The sequence below is a fragment of the Thermomyces dupontii genome (genome assembly GCF_041956625.1).
Source record: "Thermomyces dupontii strain NRRL 2155 unplaced genomic scaffold VTN31scaffold_1, whole genome shotgun sequence".
In the NCBI taxonomy this organism is placed as follows: Eukaryota; Fungi; Ascomycota; class Eurotiomycetes; order Eurotiales; family Trichocomaceae; genus Thermomyces; species Thermomyces dupontii.
In genome coordinates this window covers 2,352,720-2,370,794 of record NW_027192307.1, presented here as the reverse complement: position 1 = coordinate 2,370,794, position 18,075 = coordinate 2,352,720, and the positions used below count along the sequence as shown (strand labels likewise).

General features: G+C 53.7%; 6 protein-coding genes across 6 annotated transcripts; 5 read left to right on the top strand and 1 right to left on the bottom strand.

The window, feature by feature from the left end:
- Positions 1-1,329: 1,329 nt before the first annotated feature.
- Positions 1,330-3,269, top strand: VTN31DRAFT_888 (uncharacterized protein; the record flags this gene model as incomplete). Its single annotated transcript, XM_069408441.1, has 4 exons — positions 1,330-1,721; positions 1,789-2,907; positions 2,962-3,040; positions 3,102-3,269. 4 exons carry the CDS (start codon positions 1,330-1,332, stop codon positions 3,267-3,269), a joined length of 1,758 nt encoding a protein of 585 aa, XP_069263744.1.
- A 469-nt stretch (positions 3,270-3,738) lies between these two features.
- Positions 3,739-5,958, top strand: VTN31DRAFT_887 (uncharacterized protein; the record flags this gene model as incomplete). The annotated part of the gene is made up of 2 exons (XM_069408440.1): positions 3,739-3,878; positions 3,963-5,958. The coding sequence occupies 2 exons, from the start codon at positions 3,739-3,741 to the stop codon at positions 5,956-5,958; spliced, it is 2,136 nt and encodes a 711-aa protein (XP_069263743.1).
- Positions 5,959-6,090: 132 nt separating this feature from the next.
- Positions 6,091-7,398, bottom strand: VTN31DRAFT_886 (uncharacterized protein; the record flags this gene model as incomplete). The annotated part of the gene is made up of 1 exon (XM_069408439.1): positions 6,091-7,398. One exon carries the CDS (start codon positions 7,396-7,398, stop codon positions 6,091-6,093), a length of 1,308 nt encoding a protein of 435 aa, XP_069263742.1.
- A 2,074-nt stretch (positions 7,399-9,472) lies between these two features.
- On the top strand, positions 9,473-10,877 carry VTN31DRAFT_885 (uncharacterized protein; the record flags this gene model as incomplete). Its single annotated transcript, XM_069408438.1, has 4 exons — positions 9,473-9,698; positions 9,765-10,062; positions 10,114-10,812; positions 10,862-10,877. 4 exons carry the CDS (start codon positions 9,473-9,475, stop codon positions 10,875-10,877), a joined length of 1,239 nt encoding a protein of 412 aa, XP_069263741.1.
- Positions 10,878-12,787: 1,910 nt separating this feature from the next.
- Positions 12,788-13,738, top strand: VTN31DRAFT_884 (uncharacterized protein; the record flags this gene model as incomplete). Its single annotated transcript, XM_069408437.1, has 1 exon — positions 12,788-13,738. The coding sequence occupies one exon, from the start codon at positions 12,788-12,790 to the stop codon at positions 13,736-13,738; it is 951 nt and encodes a 316-aa protein (XP_069263740.1).
- Positions 13,739-14,891: 1,153 nt separating this feature from the next.
- On the top strand, positions 14,892-16,433 carry VTN31DRAFT_883 (uncharacterized protein; the record flags this gene model as incomplete). Its single annotated transcript, XM_069408436.1, has 2 exons — positions 14,892-15,113; positions 15,183-16,433. The coding sequence occupies 2 exons, from the start codon at positions 14,892-14,894 to the stop codon at positions 16,431-16,433; spliced, it is 1,473 nt and encodes a 490-aa protein (XP_069263739.1).
- Between the last annotated feature and the right edge of the window lie 1,642 nt (positions 16,434-18,075).

The following is an 18,075-nucleotide window of genomic DNA, read 5'->3' as shown; positions in this document are numbered from 1 at the left end:
CATCGACTGGTGCATGGATGATGGAGCTCAGCTTCTGCAAGGGGCTTCATTATCGTTCATTGACGGTTAGACCGACTGTGATTGACACGAGTTGGCCAGGAAAGTCTGGAGGAGTCGAGAACAGGTCAGAGATGGTGCCTTGGATGGATGGAGCATGGATGGGATTTCAGCGTCCGCATAACCTTGTAGGTACTCCGTGCGGAGAGCAGTTCATCTCTTGCGACACAGCATACGGAGGAGTTGGTCCATTTGCATTCGACAATGGAGTACGCAGAGGAGCAACTAACTAGCAGGTACATACCGAAGTACAGATTACTTCCTGCTCCTTGAACATTCCAACATGGTTGACCGTGAACTCGTAGGCGCACCCCATGACCACAACAACTATTTTCCATTCCCATACTTTGTACCAATACATAGGTAGTTACTCCGTACTTTGTAGGAAATTGCTCAAGTCGCCGAGGAAGCGTGCTGTTCAATCAATCTCCCGTTAACTGTCAGCCAGCGAGTTCCATCGATTCGATCAGTAAGACTCTCCAGCTCTCGGAGTACGGGGAATACTCCGTGTCTTAACAGCCGAGAATCAGAGCACGAATCCCGACTCATTCGTCCGATAATGCCATGGCATGCCGATAATAATGTGCGGCAAGGGCCGAAGGCAGGCTGTTCAATTGGAAATCTCTCCCGAACTGAGTGAGAGAATCAGAGAATCCGATCCTGAACCTACCGAGTTAACCGACGGAATGTGACGGGATGAACTGGAAGGCCCTGCAGCGTTCTAGAAGAGTTCTTTGCAGAGCCAGGAAAAATTTGCTGCATGGAAAATCCCTTGAAAATCCCTAATTTTAGAGGCAGGCCATCGCTTATCATCGGCTAACATCGGCGATGGGGAGACAGGCCAAAAATTCAGTCTCAGTAATAACTAAAAGAAAGTAGACCGCTTCGGCAACAAATTCTCAATTCAAGATTGCGAGCTACAAAATGGATGATCTGCTGTGCTTGATTTGATATGATTCGACCACAAAAGTGAGACACGTCAATGCTTACAAATATCCCACCAACTGTCATGAAGAAAACAGAGTTTACGTGTTCTCTTGGGACGAGACGCCGAGCAGTGCCGTGTTCCGACTCCCAACCCGCAGCGCTTGGCTTCGGAAAGCAACTGCAATGCAGGATGATGTCATGCAAATTCATCTGCTTCAAATTTGCCTGTTTCGGATGAAAAATGCTATAAGTCCCAATGCTACCTCCATCGTGTAAACAAGGAGAAAAATTTTTCTTCGAGTAAGGATTGAGATTCAACAGTGTCTAGGGACACACGAAGTAGCTATGAATGCATTGGATCGGGATGTCGAAAAGGCCGAGCTTGAGACTCTCCCGTCTCGTGCCAAGGCGGAGGACACCGGCAGGGAGTATCTAGTGAGCAGGCAATCTTCCAGATTATCTTCCTTGTCGACCACGACGACTTCCAGCTCCTACTCAGACGATGGCGACGCTCTCGAACGCCATCCGACCGCATTGAGCCGCATCGCAACCCAACGGAGCCAACATAGCGGAACCGTGGGCGCGGATGTCAAGGCGCGAGTGAGCGAGAAGCCTCTGCCGCCGTTCGGGGCGGGGAAGCCCTATCCGCCACCGCTGCCGCAAAGGGAGGAATATGTGGTCGAGTTCGACGGGCCCCGGGACCCGTTGCATCCGCAAAATTGGCCGCGTGGGAAAAAGTAAGTCCGAGCGCGGAATCATGACCGAAAAATGGTGTGGGAGAGTATGCTGACCAAGGGTCTCCAGATTGATAACGGCCTGCGTGCTGGGTTATACGACTTTTTGCGCGTCCTTTGCAAGCAGCATCTTCTCGCCAGTAGTCAGCAATGTCGCCGAGGTGCATCATGTATCGTCCGAGGTTGCTCTGCTCGGTTTGTCACTCTACGTCTTGGGCTTCGCAACCGGGCCCGTCTTCTGGGCACCCTTGTCCGAGCTGCGAGGTCGCCGTCTGCCGATTCTCCTCGGCATGTTCGGGTTCACTGTCTTTCAATTCGCAGTCGCTACCGCCAAGGACCTGCAGACTATCCTCATCAGTCGGTTCTTCGGCGGCTTCTTCGGCGCCTGCCCCATCACCGTCGTGGCGGCCGTGTTCTCAGATATCCTGAATAACAATACCCGCGGACTGGGGATCACCATCTTCAGCATGGCCGTGTTCAACGGTCCGCTCGTCGCACCCCTGGTCGGCGGATTCATCACCGAGAGCCATCTCGGATGGCGCTGGACCTCGTATCTGACCGGAATCATGGGCGCCGCGGCGCTAGTCCTTGATCTCTTTTTATTCCAAGAAACCTACCCGCCCCTGATCCTCGTTCAGAAAGCCGCCGAGCTGCGCCGCCGCACCAAGAATTGGGGCATCCACGCCAAGCAGGAGGAAATTGAAATCGATTTTGCAGAGCTGATCCACAAAAACTTCAGCCGGCCGCTTCGCCTTCTCTTCACGGAGCCGATCGTCTTTTTGCTCAGCGTCTACATGGCCTTCCTCTACGGCCTGCTTTATCTATTCATGACCTCTTACGCCATTGTTTTCCAGCAGGTTCATGGCTTCGACAAGGGAATCGGCGGTTTGCCGTATCTGGGCATTGCAGTGGGAGAGTTCCTGGGCGGCGCGTTCATCATCGCCATGCAACCTTGGTACACCCGCAAGCTCAGGGCAAACAACAACATCCCCGTCCCGGAATGGCGTCTTCCGCCCGCCATTGTTGGCGCCATCGCTTTCGCCGCCGGCCTGTTCTGGTTCGGTTGGACCGGGTACACCAAGAACATCCATTGGATCGCGCCAACATTATCCGGTCTGCTGACCGGCTTTGGTTTGATGTCGATTTTTCTGCAATGCATTAACTATCTCATTGATGCTTACCTCGTTTTGTAAGTGTCCATGCACTCCTTTGTTCAACAGAACTCGATACTGACCAGTTACAGCGCCGCCTCTGCCATCGCAGCCAACGCCATTCTTCGTTCAATCGCCGGGGCTGGCTTCCCCCTCTTTGCCACGTATATGGTACGATCACAGCCCTCCCCTTTTTTCGTTGGCCTGAGTCACGCGCTAACGAGGTGAGCAGTATAATGATCTAGGTGTCAATTGGGCAGGTACACTCCTGGGCTGCGTCGCCAGCGTCATGGCGCCCATCCCAATCGCCTTCTACTTGTACGGGCCCAAGATCCGTGCGCGCAGTCGGTTTGCGCCGACTTTCGAATCTGCAGCGGCGGCGCATTGTGACGATGACTGATGATGATCATGACCAGTATAGACTTGGTGTGATCGGTATATAGACTTGGAGTGTTTTGCAGTGCGTTTTTGGTTTGGTGTGATACCCCGGATTGTTGTGTGTTAGTTCAAAAGCCGAATTGGTTTCAAGAGAGATGTTTTACTCGACTAGGAAATCCGTAGGTAACCATCTTAGTAATCATAATCAAACAGAATCATCAAAGATTTTCTTCAAAACACGTCGAGAAGAAGCCGCATGGGGGATTGATTCGTTGGATTGATTAGACAAATCTCTACTCCGTAGAGTGAGTTCTACAGTGAGGCTACAGTAGCTGCAGTAGCTAGGGGGCCTGGAGACGCCCCTCGTTCTGCGAATGACCCCTCTTCTGCCCCGACTGACCCGCGGCTTGGTTGCCTCCGTCTCGCGGATTCAACGCCATCGCTCTGCATTTCCCCGTCTGTTTTCCAATTCTACAACAACTTCTGCGGATATGTCTGCGACCATGGACCCCGAGACCAAGAAGCATTACCTCGCCGATTCGCCGCCGACCATCGTGAGGCTCGAGATCAAGCCGCATTTCGAGGCGCTGCCCGATGAGAAGCTCCGGCGATATGCGCATTTCATGAGTCGGTGAGTATTCCTAGCTCGAGCGCGGGTCGTTTCGGCATTGTATTCATGTGAGAATGCTCCCCGGCTGATGGGTTCCTAACCCAGTGCTTCCTTCGAAGGCACCCGGATCACCCTCCGTCAGGTGTCGCCTGAATCGGAGCCCATTTACGATCTAATCGTTGCCCTGTACAAGTCGGTCAATGGCGATTGGGAGTCCCTGGCCGAGAAGACCGGGGTTAGTAAAGAAGATCTGCGGTACTTCCTTGAATACGCCGCGCAGTTCCTGGGGAATGCGGGGAACTACAAGGGCTTCGGAGACTCCAAGTTCATTCCGCGGCTCAGCCCGGAGGCCTTCAAGGCTCTCGCATCGGTGAATGAGGAGACCCAGGCCGCTTTCGAGAAGGCCAACAGCACGGGTGGCGGCATCTACGAGACTGCTCCAGCCCGCATGCATCTGGGCTATCCGGAGAAGGGACACATGACGACATACTATCCGGACTCACCGACCATCACCAAGCAAGAGATCACGGCTGTCGGGGATTTTTTCGAGAAGAAGGGCCTGCCGCTGGAGAACACCCGACTGCGAAAGACCCCCAGCGGGGACTTTGAGCTTCTCATTGCGTCCGCAGATCCTTCGCCGCCTGCGCAGGACCGCGATCTGGGCGAAGAGACCTCGTGGGAGCTGGACGGAGCCCTCAAGGGCAAGAAGCTGCGGCTGGTATATGGCGATCATCAGAAGGAAATGGGCAGGATCACGAACAGCATCAAGCAGGCGGCACTCAATGCCGCCAACGACACTCAGAAGAAGATGCTCGAGCAGTACGCCAAGTCGTTCCACACGGGATCCATCGAGGCGTACAAGGAGAGCCAGCGGTTGTGGGTTAAGGATCAGAAGCCGGCGGTGGAGACGGATATTGGTTTCGTCGAGACGTACCGAGATCCGCACGGCGTTCGGGGAGAATGGGAGGGCTTCGTCAGCATGGTCAACCTGGAGCGCACCAAGGCCTTCAGTAGGCTGGTGGACAACGCGCCCGAGTTCCTCAAGCGGCTGCCATGGAGCAAGGAATTTGAGAAGGACCAGTTCAACCCGCCCGACTTCACCTCGCTGGAGGTTCTCTCGTTTGCCGGTTCCGGCATCCCTGCGGGGATCAACATCCCCAACTACGACGACATTCGGCAGAACCTGGGGTTCAAGAACGTGTCGCTGGGCAATGTCCTCAACGCCAAGGCGCCGAACGAGCCGATTCCATTCATCGCGGAGAAGGACCTCAAGCTCTTCCAGGACAACCGCGACCGCGCATTCGAGGTGCAAGTCGGCCTGCACGAGCTTCTGGGCCACGGGAGCGGCAAGCTGCTGCAGGAGACCGCACCCGGCGAGTACAACTTTGACGTGAACAACCCGCCCATCAGCCCGCTCACGGGCAAGCCCATCACGACCTGGTACAAGCCCGGCCAGACCTGGGGTTCGGTCTTTGGCGCCATCTCGTCATCCATGGAGGAATGCCGTGCGGAATGCGTCGCCATGGCCCTGTCCTGCGACTTTGACATCCTGAAGATCTTCGGCTTCGGCGACGGCACGACGGATCTGAACAACGAGGCCGGCGACGTCCTCTACATCGGCTACCTGCAGATGGCGCGCATGGGGCTCCTCGCGCTCGAGTACTGGGACCCGCAGAGCCGCAAATGGGGGCAGGCGCACATGCAGGCGCGGTTCAGCATCCTGCAGACCTTCCTGCGCGCTGGCGACGACTTTGTCAAGCTGCACTACACCAAGGATGATCTTTCCGACCTGGAAATCCACCTCGATCGCAGCAAGATCTTGACCCATGGCCGCCCCGCCGTGGAGAAGTACCTGCAGACCCTGCACGTGTACAAGGCCACCGCGGACGTTGTCGAGGGGACCAAGTTCTACGAGGACATCACCTCCGTCGATGACTGGTGGGCCACCAAGGTCCGCAATATCGTCCTCGAGAAGAAAGTGCCCCGCAAGGTCTTCGTGCAGGCGAATACCGTGCTCGTCGAGGGGGATAAGGTCGTTCTCAAGGAGTACGACCCGACCCCGGAGGGTATGATCAAAAGCTACGTGGAGCGAGATATCTGATCGCTATAGAAAAAAAAAAAAAAAAAAAATAAAATTAATGGAATTATTAACGTAACATGGTAGCCAAACACACAAAATATGTACTATCCAAATAAGATGAGAGAAATCATGAGATTCCACAACGCTTTTTTTTCAAAGCAGACTTGCATATTTGTCCAGCCCTTGAGGCTGTCCCTGGTTCTGGTTCTGGTTCTGGTTCTGAGTCTGTCCCGACCAAGCATTCAAACTCCCCATGTTTGCCCCCGTAGGCATAGGGCCAAACCCGGAGATGGGCGGATTAGCAGACGACGTCGACGGAGGAGGTGGGATGGAAAATGCCGCATAATTCGGGGTCGGAGTCGAGGATGTCGACGACGTCGCAGGGAGAGAGTTCCGCAACGAGGAAAGGCTTGAGAGAGGTTGTGATGACGACGACGACGACGACGTTGTTGTTGTTGTAGTTGTCGTCGATGCGGTGGTTGGTTGGAGGACGGGAAACTGGGATTGGGAGGAGGTATTCGATGCTGTCCCGGTTCCCGGGCGACTCGGCTCAAGGGAAGGGAAGTTGTTCATCATAACGCCGGTGGAGTCCGGCGTGATGGAGCGGGACGTTGAGGACCAGGAGAAGGTGGGGGAAGTGATGGCGGGGGCGGTGGTGCGTGGTGCTGCTGTTGTCGTCGTCGTCGCTGCTATTGAAGCCGGCCGTCGGGACGCATTGTCGTTGCTGTCGAGAATATCAAGACCATTGCGGTTGGTGCTGGTGGAGCTGCTCCGACCCAGTACGAGCCGCTCGAAATCGCTCGTCGCCGAGGCCGATCCGTTCACGCCCGATGAGGATGCAATCAGGAGACTGTCATCGTTGGCGCGAGACGTCGTTGCGCCGCCATCGTCCCGAGCAGAGAGCTCCTTCAGTTTGCGAGAGTGCTCTCGCTCGACCTTGCTCGAAAATGACCGGATTACCCCCATGTACTGCTCAAACTGCGACAGGTTCAACAGCGGGCCGAGCGCGAACGTCCAGAGGATCGGCAGCACTTGGAGCGCGAGGAACTCTGTGTCAACAATCTGGCCCACGCGGAGGAAGACCTTAAGCGCGGCCATCATCACAGCCGGCTCCTTGGTGCGGATGGCCTTGAGCAGGGGCACGAGCTTCTCTTGCACCGTGTACTTGTCCAGGATGGATGTTGCATTGGGCTTGGAGCCGCGCTTGTCGTCGCCCAGCACGCCGGTCAGGCCGTCCGGCCCGAGAGCCTCCTCGCCGAGGGGCTGCTCGGGTGACCCGCCGCAGAGGACCACAAACGACTCGAGGCCCCGGATCTTGATGGCCAGGCTGTTCGTCTTGCTGAACGTCGACGCGATCGGCGGGAACACTTCGTTCTTGACCGTGCTGAAATCCAGCACCGGCAACATGTGCGGCAGACACTTCATTGCCGCGTCCACCAGTGAGTGAGTCGGCGACTCCATGCCTATCTGGATGAGCGGCAGGATGTCTGGTTTCGTCGTCAGCATTCCGGTCGCTGATCAAGAAAAAAAAAAAAAATAGATACACTGACATTCTTTGAACTCCTTGCCCGGGCAATTTTCTGCGATCGTTTCCATATGCTCCAATACTACCATTAGCCCGGCATCCCGGGTCGCGTCCCTCTCCTGCACCGCAGGCCGATTGCCGCCAGTCAAAAAGATGTCTCGCAGCTTGGAAACCACCATCTCCGGAAACACTCGGCGTCCATTGGGCAGTTGTTTAATGATACGGAAAACATTCTGCAGGATAAGAGACAATAGTTCCCGGTCCTTCGTCTCTTCCAGCAAGGCACCCAGAATCTTCCTCTCGAGGACTGACGCCGGGAAGTCTGGGAGAACTCGCTGCAAGCCGCGCAAAAACTGCGACTTCTCGTGCGGCGTCTTTGCCGGAAACGACTCCAAGAACCGGATCGTGGACACCAAAAGGTTATCGAAATACGGGGACTGCTGCAGCTCGCGCGCGTTTAGCCGCTGAGCCGGCCGCCGAGTGATAAGCCTAGGGAGGACATGGGACGTGAGGTCCTTGGGGATGGGCCTTGTGCAAAGGAAACTGTTGCTCTGGGACGGGGTGGTGGAGGGAGACGCGAGGAGCTTCTTATAAGTGGCTATACTCCCATGTGTCTGTATAGGCGACCTATGGGGAGAGTTATATAGCGCAATAATGATCAAACCAAGAGAAAAAAGATCGGCCGCCGGAGTCACATTATTGTCGAACACAAAGTCCGGCGATGTATAATCAAGGTTCAACTGGACGGACGCGGGAAGTCTTGTATCCTGGTATAAGACTTCCGAGAGAGCCAACGGCGGAAGGTTAGACGGCGAGTTGGAGCCCTCGGGCGGGCTGGCGAAGGCTAGGCCAGCTATTTTCCAGTCGGATTTGGCATTGATGAAGATGGCCTCTGGGTTCAAGTTCCCATGCACCAGCCCGGCGGACTCATGGAGAAACTCCAGACCCTTGGCGATCTGCAGCAGCCCCTTTTGAATCTCCAACTCATCGATCTCAATGTCTCGCCGCCTGCGCCTCCCGTCCGGCTCCTCAATCATATAGCGGCTCGCCCTGGAGCCCCCTTCCTGGACGTCCTTTTCCCGCAGCAAACCAGCCAAAGAGGCCGTCACCGGCTCAGTCGCAAACATCAGACCGCCGCTCCGCGTCTCCTCCACGGGCTCCAACACCTGGAGCACGGATGGGTGGCGGAGACGCGTGAGGGTACTGATCTCCCGCTTCAGCCGATCGACAACCTCATCGTGAAGTTTCCTCAGCACCGTCGAGCTCGACCGGCCACCAAATGCCCCCGTCCGTGGGTCCAATAGCTTTCGGTCAAAGATGAAGATTGACGCCGCATTGCCGGTCGACTTTTTCTTTCCCTCGTGGATTTTCCATGGGCCGGAAATCAGAACAGGTTCTTGCGAGACCTGGTAATTAGACAATATGTTCGAACCGAACGACTTGAGCGCCGACGAGAACATGGCGTCAATGCGGGAGCCGATGGAATGCTGCAAGAATTAGGACGCCATGAACATGCCGCGTTGGGCTCCAGCCCGACCGAGACAACGTGGGAGTTCTTTTCAAGGGCTGGTCATGTCCGCTTTAAACGCAGAGGATTCCAAAGTAGGCGCCGTCAGCAATTCTCTATGCCTTACGACTCACTTTCAGCCAGACCAGTCGGTGTCTGAAGCTGTCACAAATATTCACGTGATTTGGTGGCATGCTAAGAATGCCAAGAACTCGGCTTCCAGGCACCAAGGCATCAACGCCCTTCGAGCGCCGCCGCCGTGGCTACCCGCGCCGGAGTCCGGAACATACTCCGATCGTTTTTCTTTACCGATTGGGGAAGAAAACGCAAAAGACACACAGTGACTCACGCTGTTCACGACTTTTTAACGCCTTGTTTCTGCTGAATTGTCATCTATCCTTCAAGTCTCTTTGCTGAGCTCTTATTTTAGCCGTCTAGTCTTCTCTATCACAAAATTCTGCTCGCGCCGCCCAAAATTATCCGAGAATTGCCTCCCTGTTACAATGACACTATCGCATCGATTGACGCTGCCGTCATTGCGCGCAGCCACGACGCACCCCGTCTCGATCAAGTACTCGGCCGCGGTGGCGACGCGACTATGGCAACGATCCTATAGCAGCAATGCGCAGTTGCCCGACCTCGACCTCTCCAAGCTGACCATCACCAAGACGACGAGCCCCAAGGAGCTGATCCCGAACGAGAAATTGGTGTTTGGAAAGTCGTTTACGGGTGCGGCGTGGCATTGCGCACAGTCATAGAAACAGGGGACGAGCTGACACTGAGCTATGTTTGCAGACCATATGATCACGGTCGATTGGAACGCGTCGGAGGGTTGGTTGCCGCCACGTATCATTCCGTACCAGAATCTGAGCCTGGACCCGGCAACCTGCGTGTTCCACTACGCATTTGAGTGCTTCGAGGGAATGAAGGCATACAAAGACAAGCAAGGCAGAATTCGACTATTCCGGCCGAACAAGAACATGGAGCGATTGAATAAGTCGTCGGCACGCATTGCCCTACCGACCATCAACGGCGATGCTCTCATCAAGCTGATTGGCGAGCTGCTCAAGGTCGACAGCCGGTTTATCCCCAAGTAAGTTTGTGCTGCCATTGGGTTCTGTGCGACGGGAATTGACGATAACAGCGTCAAGGGTTACTCGCTCTACCTGCGCCCCACGATGATCGGAACGCAGCGTGCGCTGGGCGTCAATCCACCAACCGCGGCGATGCTTTTTGTGATCGCGAGCCCTGTGGGACCCTACTACCCGACTGGATTCAAGGCGGTGTCGCTCGAGGCCACCGACTACGCTGTGCGCGCATGGCCTGGCGGTGTTGGCGACCGCAAGCTGGGTGCCAACTACGCGCCATGCATTGTTCCGCAGCAGCAAGCCATGTCGCGCGGATTCCAGCAGAACCTCTGGCTCTTTGGTGAGGAGGAGTACATCACGGAGGTGGGCACGATGAATCTTTTCCTCGCGATCAAGGACAAGGAGACGGGCCAGAACGAGCTGATCACGCCGCCTCTGGACGGCACCATCTTGGAGGGCGTGACGCGCGATTCGGTGCTCGGCCTGGCTCGCGAGCGACTCGTGCCGGAGGGATGGAAGATCTCGGAACGCAAGATCCGGATGTCCGACGTGGCGCAAGCGTCCGCGGAGGGCCGACTCCTCGAGGTTTTCGGCGCTGGCACGGCGGCGGTTGTCAGTCCCGTGCGCAAGATCAGTTATCGTGGCCAGTTGATCGACTGCGGACTGAAGGAGAACGAGGAGGCGGGAGAAATTGCGAAGCGCATGAAGGACTGGATCGAGGCGATTCAGTACGGTGAAGAAGAGCATGAGTGGAGGTAAGTGCAATCTTGAGTCTGATGGGAGGAATGATGCTGATTGGCCTAGTTACATTGTCGAATGAGCAATTGATCAACTCTGGCGTCGAAAAGTCCTTGGAGAAGTCTCTTGTATATCAAGTGCATGATATTATATTTTTGTAATTGAATCTGTATTAGATGTCGAATACACAGGGGACAGATCCCCAATGCACATAGTCAAATCCAACTGAAAACCCGGGGTGTCCTTTCGCGCCTCACTTTCCAATGCCGATGCTCCTCCATCTCAAAAGGAACTCACAACAGGATTAACAAGAAATTTTTTTTTCCAGACGGTAGTACCTACTCCGTACTCCATGAGTTTTAGGCCATGTTCCTTCAAAGGTGTTCATTCACACTCGAGTCGAGTCGATCCAGGAGAGCAATTCCGATCCATTCATCTAGTGTACTCCGTATGTACCAAACAGCGGGCAGGACGAGAATGCCTTCAGATGGTCGAATAGCTCCGTCGCTTATCCCTTTATTTACATACTAGTACATTGACCTCGTGCGTGTCCATATTTACGATGCAGGCTGGCTGATGGAGTGCCGACCCAACTTGCCAAAAACTCGAGTTAAAGTAGTTTCCTAATCAGGTTAGAACGACCAACTTTAGTGCTGAGCTGAGCGAAAGGACCCACAGAGCTTAGGGTATCCGTCTTGTCCAAAAATGGAAGTTAAGAGCTTCCACAACATTGGAAATTAGGGTTCCAAAGGGATCGGTTGGATCGTGGTAAAGAGATGGCTGCATCAATTAACAGAGCAGAGTGCAAGAATACAAAGAGAATGAAACAATGAACAATGTGTTGAGTTGATCTAGCCCTGCCAGTAACTAAGTCAACAGAGTCATGATTAACCTTAAAATTAGCACCTGGCCATTCAGCCCGGGGTTGACGGGCTGCAGCTCGGTCCAAACTTGTCCCATACCGATCATCCACCAGCCAGGCCAACAGGGGATTTTAGGGATGACTTTACATATCTCCATTATCCACTTCAGGTCAAGGTCAATTCCATTAAACATGGCCACACAAAGCAAAATCAACACGTTCACTTCATGCATAGTAGTCGAGATCATGATACAATCGCTTCTTTGACGTCTGGCATGGGCCCCTGCAGTTTGATAGGCGCTTCGATGAGTCAATAGGATTGTTGTCTCGACGGTGCCTGTTTATATCATTCGACGGGAGAGCAGTAGCCAGGTCATCTTCGCAACCCACGCTTCTCTCGTCGAAAGGCTGATCCGCGAGATACAGATCCATCATGGGGTTCTCCTTCAGCAAGCCCGCTGTACTGGCCAAGGTTCCGACGGACACCGTCCTCCCTCTTCATTATTTTGATGACCAGGAGGTAAATCGAGCGATCCGTCTCCAAATCAGTCTCTGCTTGAGCGATGTATTGGATGCGGAAAAACTCCGCGGCGCGTTCGCTCGGTTGTTGGAGATGGAAGGGTGACCGTGCTGAAATCCAGCACCGGCAACATGTGCGGCAGACACTTCATTGCCGCGTCCACCAGTGAGTGAGTCGGCGACTCCATGCCTATCTGGATGAGCGGCAGGATGTCTGGTTTCGTCGTCAGCATTCCGGTCGCTGATCAGAAAAAAAAAAAAAAATAGATACACTGACATTCTTTGAACTCCTTGCCCGGGCAATTTTCTGCGATCGTTTCCATATGCTCCAATACTACCATTAGCCCGGCATCCCGGGTCGCGTCCCTCTCCTGCACCGCAGGCCGATTGCCGCCAGTCAAAAAGATGTCTCGCAGCTTGGAAACCACCATCTCCGGAAACACTCGGCGTCCATTGGGCAGTTGTTTAATGATACGGAAAACATTCTGCAGGATAAGAGACAATAGTTCCCGGTCCTTCGTCTCTTCCAGCAAGGCACCCAGAATCTTCCTCTCGCATTTAGTGATGCCACTTGCGTGACGATAACTTTTCTTCATTCCTTGACGGATGCCATGGGCTTTGCGGCCATCCTGCGGGCATGGCTCGCGATTCTCCACGGCAAGGAAGAAGAAGTGCCGGCTTTTGTCGGCTTCGACACTGATCCCATGTTGTCGGTCCTCGAGAAGCAACCTCCGCCGCGCTTTGTCCTCGCAGATAAGATTCTCCGTGGCTTCTCCCTGTTTGTCTACGGAATGCGGATGTTGTTCCAATCCTACTGGTACAAGGACGAAGAACGAGTGCTCTTCTTGCCCGCAGACAAGGTGGACCGGATGCGTCAGGACGCTTTGAGGGAACTGGCCGCGCAGAACCCTAACGCCGACGAGGTGCCGTTCGTCAGCGAAAATGACGTCTTGAGTGCGTGGTGGACAAGAATCTTGACACGAATCGTACGACCCGCCGCCGACCGCACCATTACCATCATGAATGCCTTTGACTGCCGGGGCATCCTTGCCCAGATGGGCCTCATTCCGTCCCCCGACGTCGGGTTGGTCACCAATGCCGTGAACGGCTGCTGGACGGTCTTGACCGCCCGTCAGGTCCTCGAAGAGCCGCTCAGCTCTCTGGCATTGCAGGTTCGCAGAAGCCTCGAGCAACAACGAACCGTGGAGCAGGTCCGGGCGAGCCTGGCGGAGGTCAAAGATGCCATCGACAGAACGGGCTACCCCAACGTGATGGGTGACTCTGGCATGATGATGATCACCATCTCCAGCTGGCAGAAAGCGAAATTCTTCACGCTCGATTTCTCACCGGCAGTCATCAAGGTTGGGACGCCGCTCGAAAAGCGCGATAACCAGCTGGGTCGCGCATCCTACATTTGTGTCATGGGCACGACTGGCGATGGCATCCCGGTTACCAATGGGGGCGCTGTGATTGGAAAGGATGCAAAGGGGAACTTTTGGTTCAGCTTCCAGCTGCGCAGTGCGTATTGGACTAGTATCGAGCAGCAATTGAGGGAGATGTGACTGTTCATCCCTATTATTGAATGTGTTGAGTCAATGACTATAGACTTGACATGGCTTTGTTTAGTAATAATGGTACTCCGTACAATCTCTTCAACCATGGATGCAGCTTCCCCCCCCCCCCCCATTCCATATACCTTGACATTGAACTACTCGGCAGCATTCGTACCGCATGCGAACAACGAGGCCGGAATCGAAAGAAGGCAGCCACGTGGCTCACGTGCCTGACAGACGGGGGTTACCTTGTGAGCCTCATTCTCCCATGTTGGAGCTGTATTCTGTAAAAGATCTAGCGTTAGGATTGGACATGAGACTCGGCTTGTGAGTCCAGTAGAACCGTGTATCCTTCCCATGACGACCATCCGCGCAAGTCAATCCGAGAGTGCGCGCTTGTATCCATTTTCCCGAGTCCTGCATGGACCAGACCGCCGCAAGCGTGCGCAAGCTTCCAGCGGCAGGAATTGCTCTCAAGTTGACAGGTACAGCAACTTATCGTTCAGACAGTCTATCCCATCACCCATTTGTTCCACGTCGACCTCGTGCGTATCAAGGTCTCCACGAGACAGGGCTGGCTGATTTCTGCTGGAGAATTCAATGAATTGGCGCAGGGTTGCTCGATTGAGTTGCATAGGATCACCAAAATGTGCGGAGCTTCGCACGAAAAATCCACAAGCTTGTCGGTCGATCAGTCGATCTGGTCTTGCTCTCAAGAGGCTCAGATACTTAGGAGCTAAAGTCGGCCTATCGGCCTGTAGGGCTGAGGTGCTGCGGTCTGCAACTTAATCCGTACGTTACAAGTATTTTGCTTCCAACCGCTTTTCGTGTAGGTACCACATGTTCCGCGCATCCAGATTCCAGGGACTGGCAGGGGATTATGATCCGCGTCAGGATAAGGTCAAATGCAGATCAACATGGCCATCGTAATCTACGAAGGCTGCTACATATATATACAGAGCATGACACAGTCGATTCTCAGATATCTGAAATGGTTTCCTTCGCAGGCCGAAGTTTGCTTTGAAGAATAAATCAAACTGGTTTTTCAACGGTGCTCCGTCTTTACACCATTCGACGAGAGACTACCTCCTTCTCAGTCAACACTTCTCTCGTTGAAAGTCTTGCCTGCGCGATACGGGACCTACTACCCTACTGCTTCACCATGGGTCAGCCATTTAGCAAGTCCGCTACACCTGCAAAGATCCCGACGGACACCGTCCTGCCGTTGAGTTACCTTGACGATCAGAAGGTATATCGAAAGATGCGTCTTCAAGTCAGTTTATGTTTCAATGATGTCCTAGATGCGGAGAAGCTTCGCGGCGCTTTCGCTCGGTTGCTGGAGATGGAAGGGTGGAGGAAACTGGGCGCTCGTTTGCGATTGAATGTCAGTTTGAACTGGCTACGAAAGGAATTTATTTAGATGGTAGATCTGACAATATCCATGGGCTACTAGTCTGAAGGGAAGCTGGAGTATCATCTCCCCGCGACATTCAATAAAGATCGTCCGCCATTTCTGTACAGTTTCGAGCATTTTGGATCGTCCATCGCGGACCATCCGGTCGGTTCTCGTCTCCCTCGTGGCTGCGATCAGCCGATGATTTTTGAAGGAGCAAGCAAGTTGAGTTCACTGCTGGGAGACCCCCGCATACCTCGCGATTACAAGGAATGGATCAAGTTAGATATTCCCCAGTTGGGCCTTCGAATAGTCACATTTAATGATGCCACTTGCGTGACATTAACTTTTCTTCATTCCTTGACGGATGCCATGGGCCTTGCGGCTATACTGCGGGCATGGGTCGCGATTCTCCACGGCAAGGAAAACGAAGTGCCACCGTTCTTCGGCTTCGACACCAATCCTATGTCGGCGGTCCTCGAAAAACCTTCGCCGCGTTTTGTCCTCGCTGATAGAATCCTTCGTGGCTTCCCGTTGCTTATGTTGGGAGTGCGCGCGTATCTTGAATCACTCTGGTACAGGAACGAAGGAGGAGTGCTTTTCTTGCCTGCAGAGAAGGTGGAGCAAATGTGCCAGAACGCTTTGAGTGAGCTGGCTGCGCAGAACCCTGACGCCGACAAGAAGCCGTTTGTCAGCGAGAATGATGTTCTGAGCGCGTGGTTTGCAAGAGCCTTGATGCGCATTGAACAACCCGCCGCCAACCGTACCGTCATCGTCACCAATGCCTTTGATTGCCGGGATGTCCTCGCACAGATGGGCATCATCCCGTCCCCCGACGTCGGCCTGGTCACCAATTGCGTGAACACGTGTTGGACTGTTGTGACTGGCAGTCAGGTCCTCGAAGAGCCGCTGGGCCTTCTGGCATTGCGAGTTCGCAAAAGCCTCGAGCAGCAACGAACCGCAGAGCAGGTTCGAGCGAGTTTGGCAGAGGTCAAAAATGCCATCGACAGGACCAGCTACCCAATGATAATAGGTGACTTCCATATGAAGGTACTAAACATCTCCAACTGGCAGAAAGCGAGCTTCTACACGTTGGACTTCTCACCGGCGGTCACAAAGGTTGGGACGCTGCTCAACAAGCGCGACAACCAGCTGGGGAAGGCATCCTACATCTGTGTGGCCACGATGGGCGTCCCGTTCTCGAATATGGGCGCGGTGGTTGGAAAAGATGCAAGAGGGAATTGGTGGTTCACCTTCTCGATGTGCAAGAAGCTATGGTCCGGCATCGAGCAACAGTTGAAAGAGACATAACCTGCTTTCCTTCTTGGATGACTTAGCAATGACTGTACGGACTATAAGAGGCACTACTACGGAGTAGTTGGAGTCCTGATGGTCTTCTGATGTGTTTCCTAGCTGCATACTTAGATATTTGGATGTCGATGGCAAGAGAATCGCGGTGTTTACCGTGTGTTTTGAACTCTGACAAACACTGTTCAAAGGACAAAGATACAACAGTCTATACTTCAAGCTCTCTCGGAGCATTCCGTACTAATACTTAGGTATTATGTAGTACTAGGTAGCACGAGAAAGCTCCCAGCGACAGGATTACTCTCGGAAATAGTGGGCAACTATCTGTGATTCGTCGCTTATCCCATTGTTCCTCTCCTGCATGACCAGTTGTCCATGAAGCTGGCTGGCTGGATGCTGGAGCGCCGACCCGGTTTGCTGGGAATTGAGTTTGCGCAGCTTTCTTGATCAGGCCATAAAGGCTAGGATCATCTCGTACAAGGGGCATGGAGCTTATCGGCGCTGCTCTAAAATGGTGAACTAAGAGTTTCCACATTCTTGGTAACTTTTTAGGGTCTGATCAGGAAGATCAGAGCCAGCAAGGCTGCAAGCTGTCGAGGTGATGAAGAATTCATGCAAGGTGATCAGTCTCTTTGAGGCTGGGGCTACAGAGAGATCAATCACTGTACATTGATTCATGAGCCGCGCATCAGCCATCCCCAATGATCCCCTCAACCAACTGAAGTTAGTTCCTTCAAATTTCGACTCAGTACAAATTCTACTGTGAGTCTGGCTCCATACAGATCATATACATCAGGGACAACCAGGGGAGCATCTAGTATACTGCAGTATCCACTCCAAGATCAAGTCGACTCCATTCGACATGGCCACACTGAGCGGAATCTACGGATTTCGCTACATACAACTTTAGGCAAGATAAATGGACTCTTGCACCTCGGTACTTGCTCAATTCAAGTGCCGTATCGACAGTGTTCTTTATTTATTCGTCGGGAGACTGGTGCCCAGGACGTACTCACAATTGACGCTTCTCTTGGTGAAATCCTGGCCGTCAGTCTATACCGGGAGACAATAACTGCAATGTGTCTTTCCTTCAGGAAGTCAGTTGCGCCGGCCAAGGTCCCGACGGACACCGTCCTGCCTGTGAATTATTTTGACGGCCAAAAGCTAACTCGAGCGATTCGTCTCCAAGTCATTTTCTGCTTCAACGATGTCTTGGATGCGGAGAAGCTTCGCGGCGCATTCGCCCGGTTGCTGAAAATGGAAGGGTGGAGGAAACTGGGCGCTCGTTTGCGATTAAATGTTAGTTTGAGCTAGTTACGAAAGGAATCTAGATGGTTAATCTGACAATATGGGCTAGTCTGAAGGAAAGCTGGAGTATCATCTCCCCGAGACATTCGATGAAGATCGTCCGTCCTTTATATACAGTTTTGAGCATTTCGGATCCTCCATTGCGGACCATCCGGTCGGTTCTCGTCTCCCTCGTGCCGGCGACCGGCCAATGATCTTCGAAGGTGCAAGCAAGTTTCACTCGTTGCTGGGAGATCCCCGAGTCCCTCGCGATTACAAGGAATGGGTCAACTCGGACATGCGTTCTTTGCCTCTCGAGCTCGTCATTCACGTCGTGAGGTTCCTGGAGCAGGCTGGT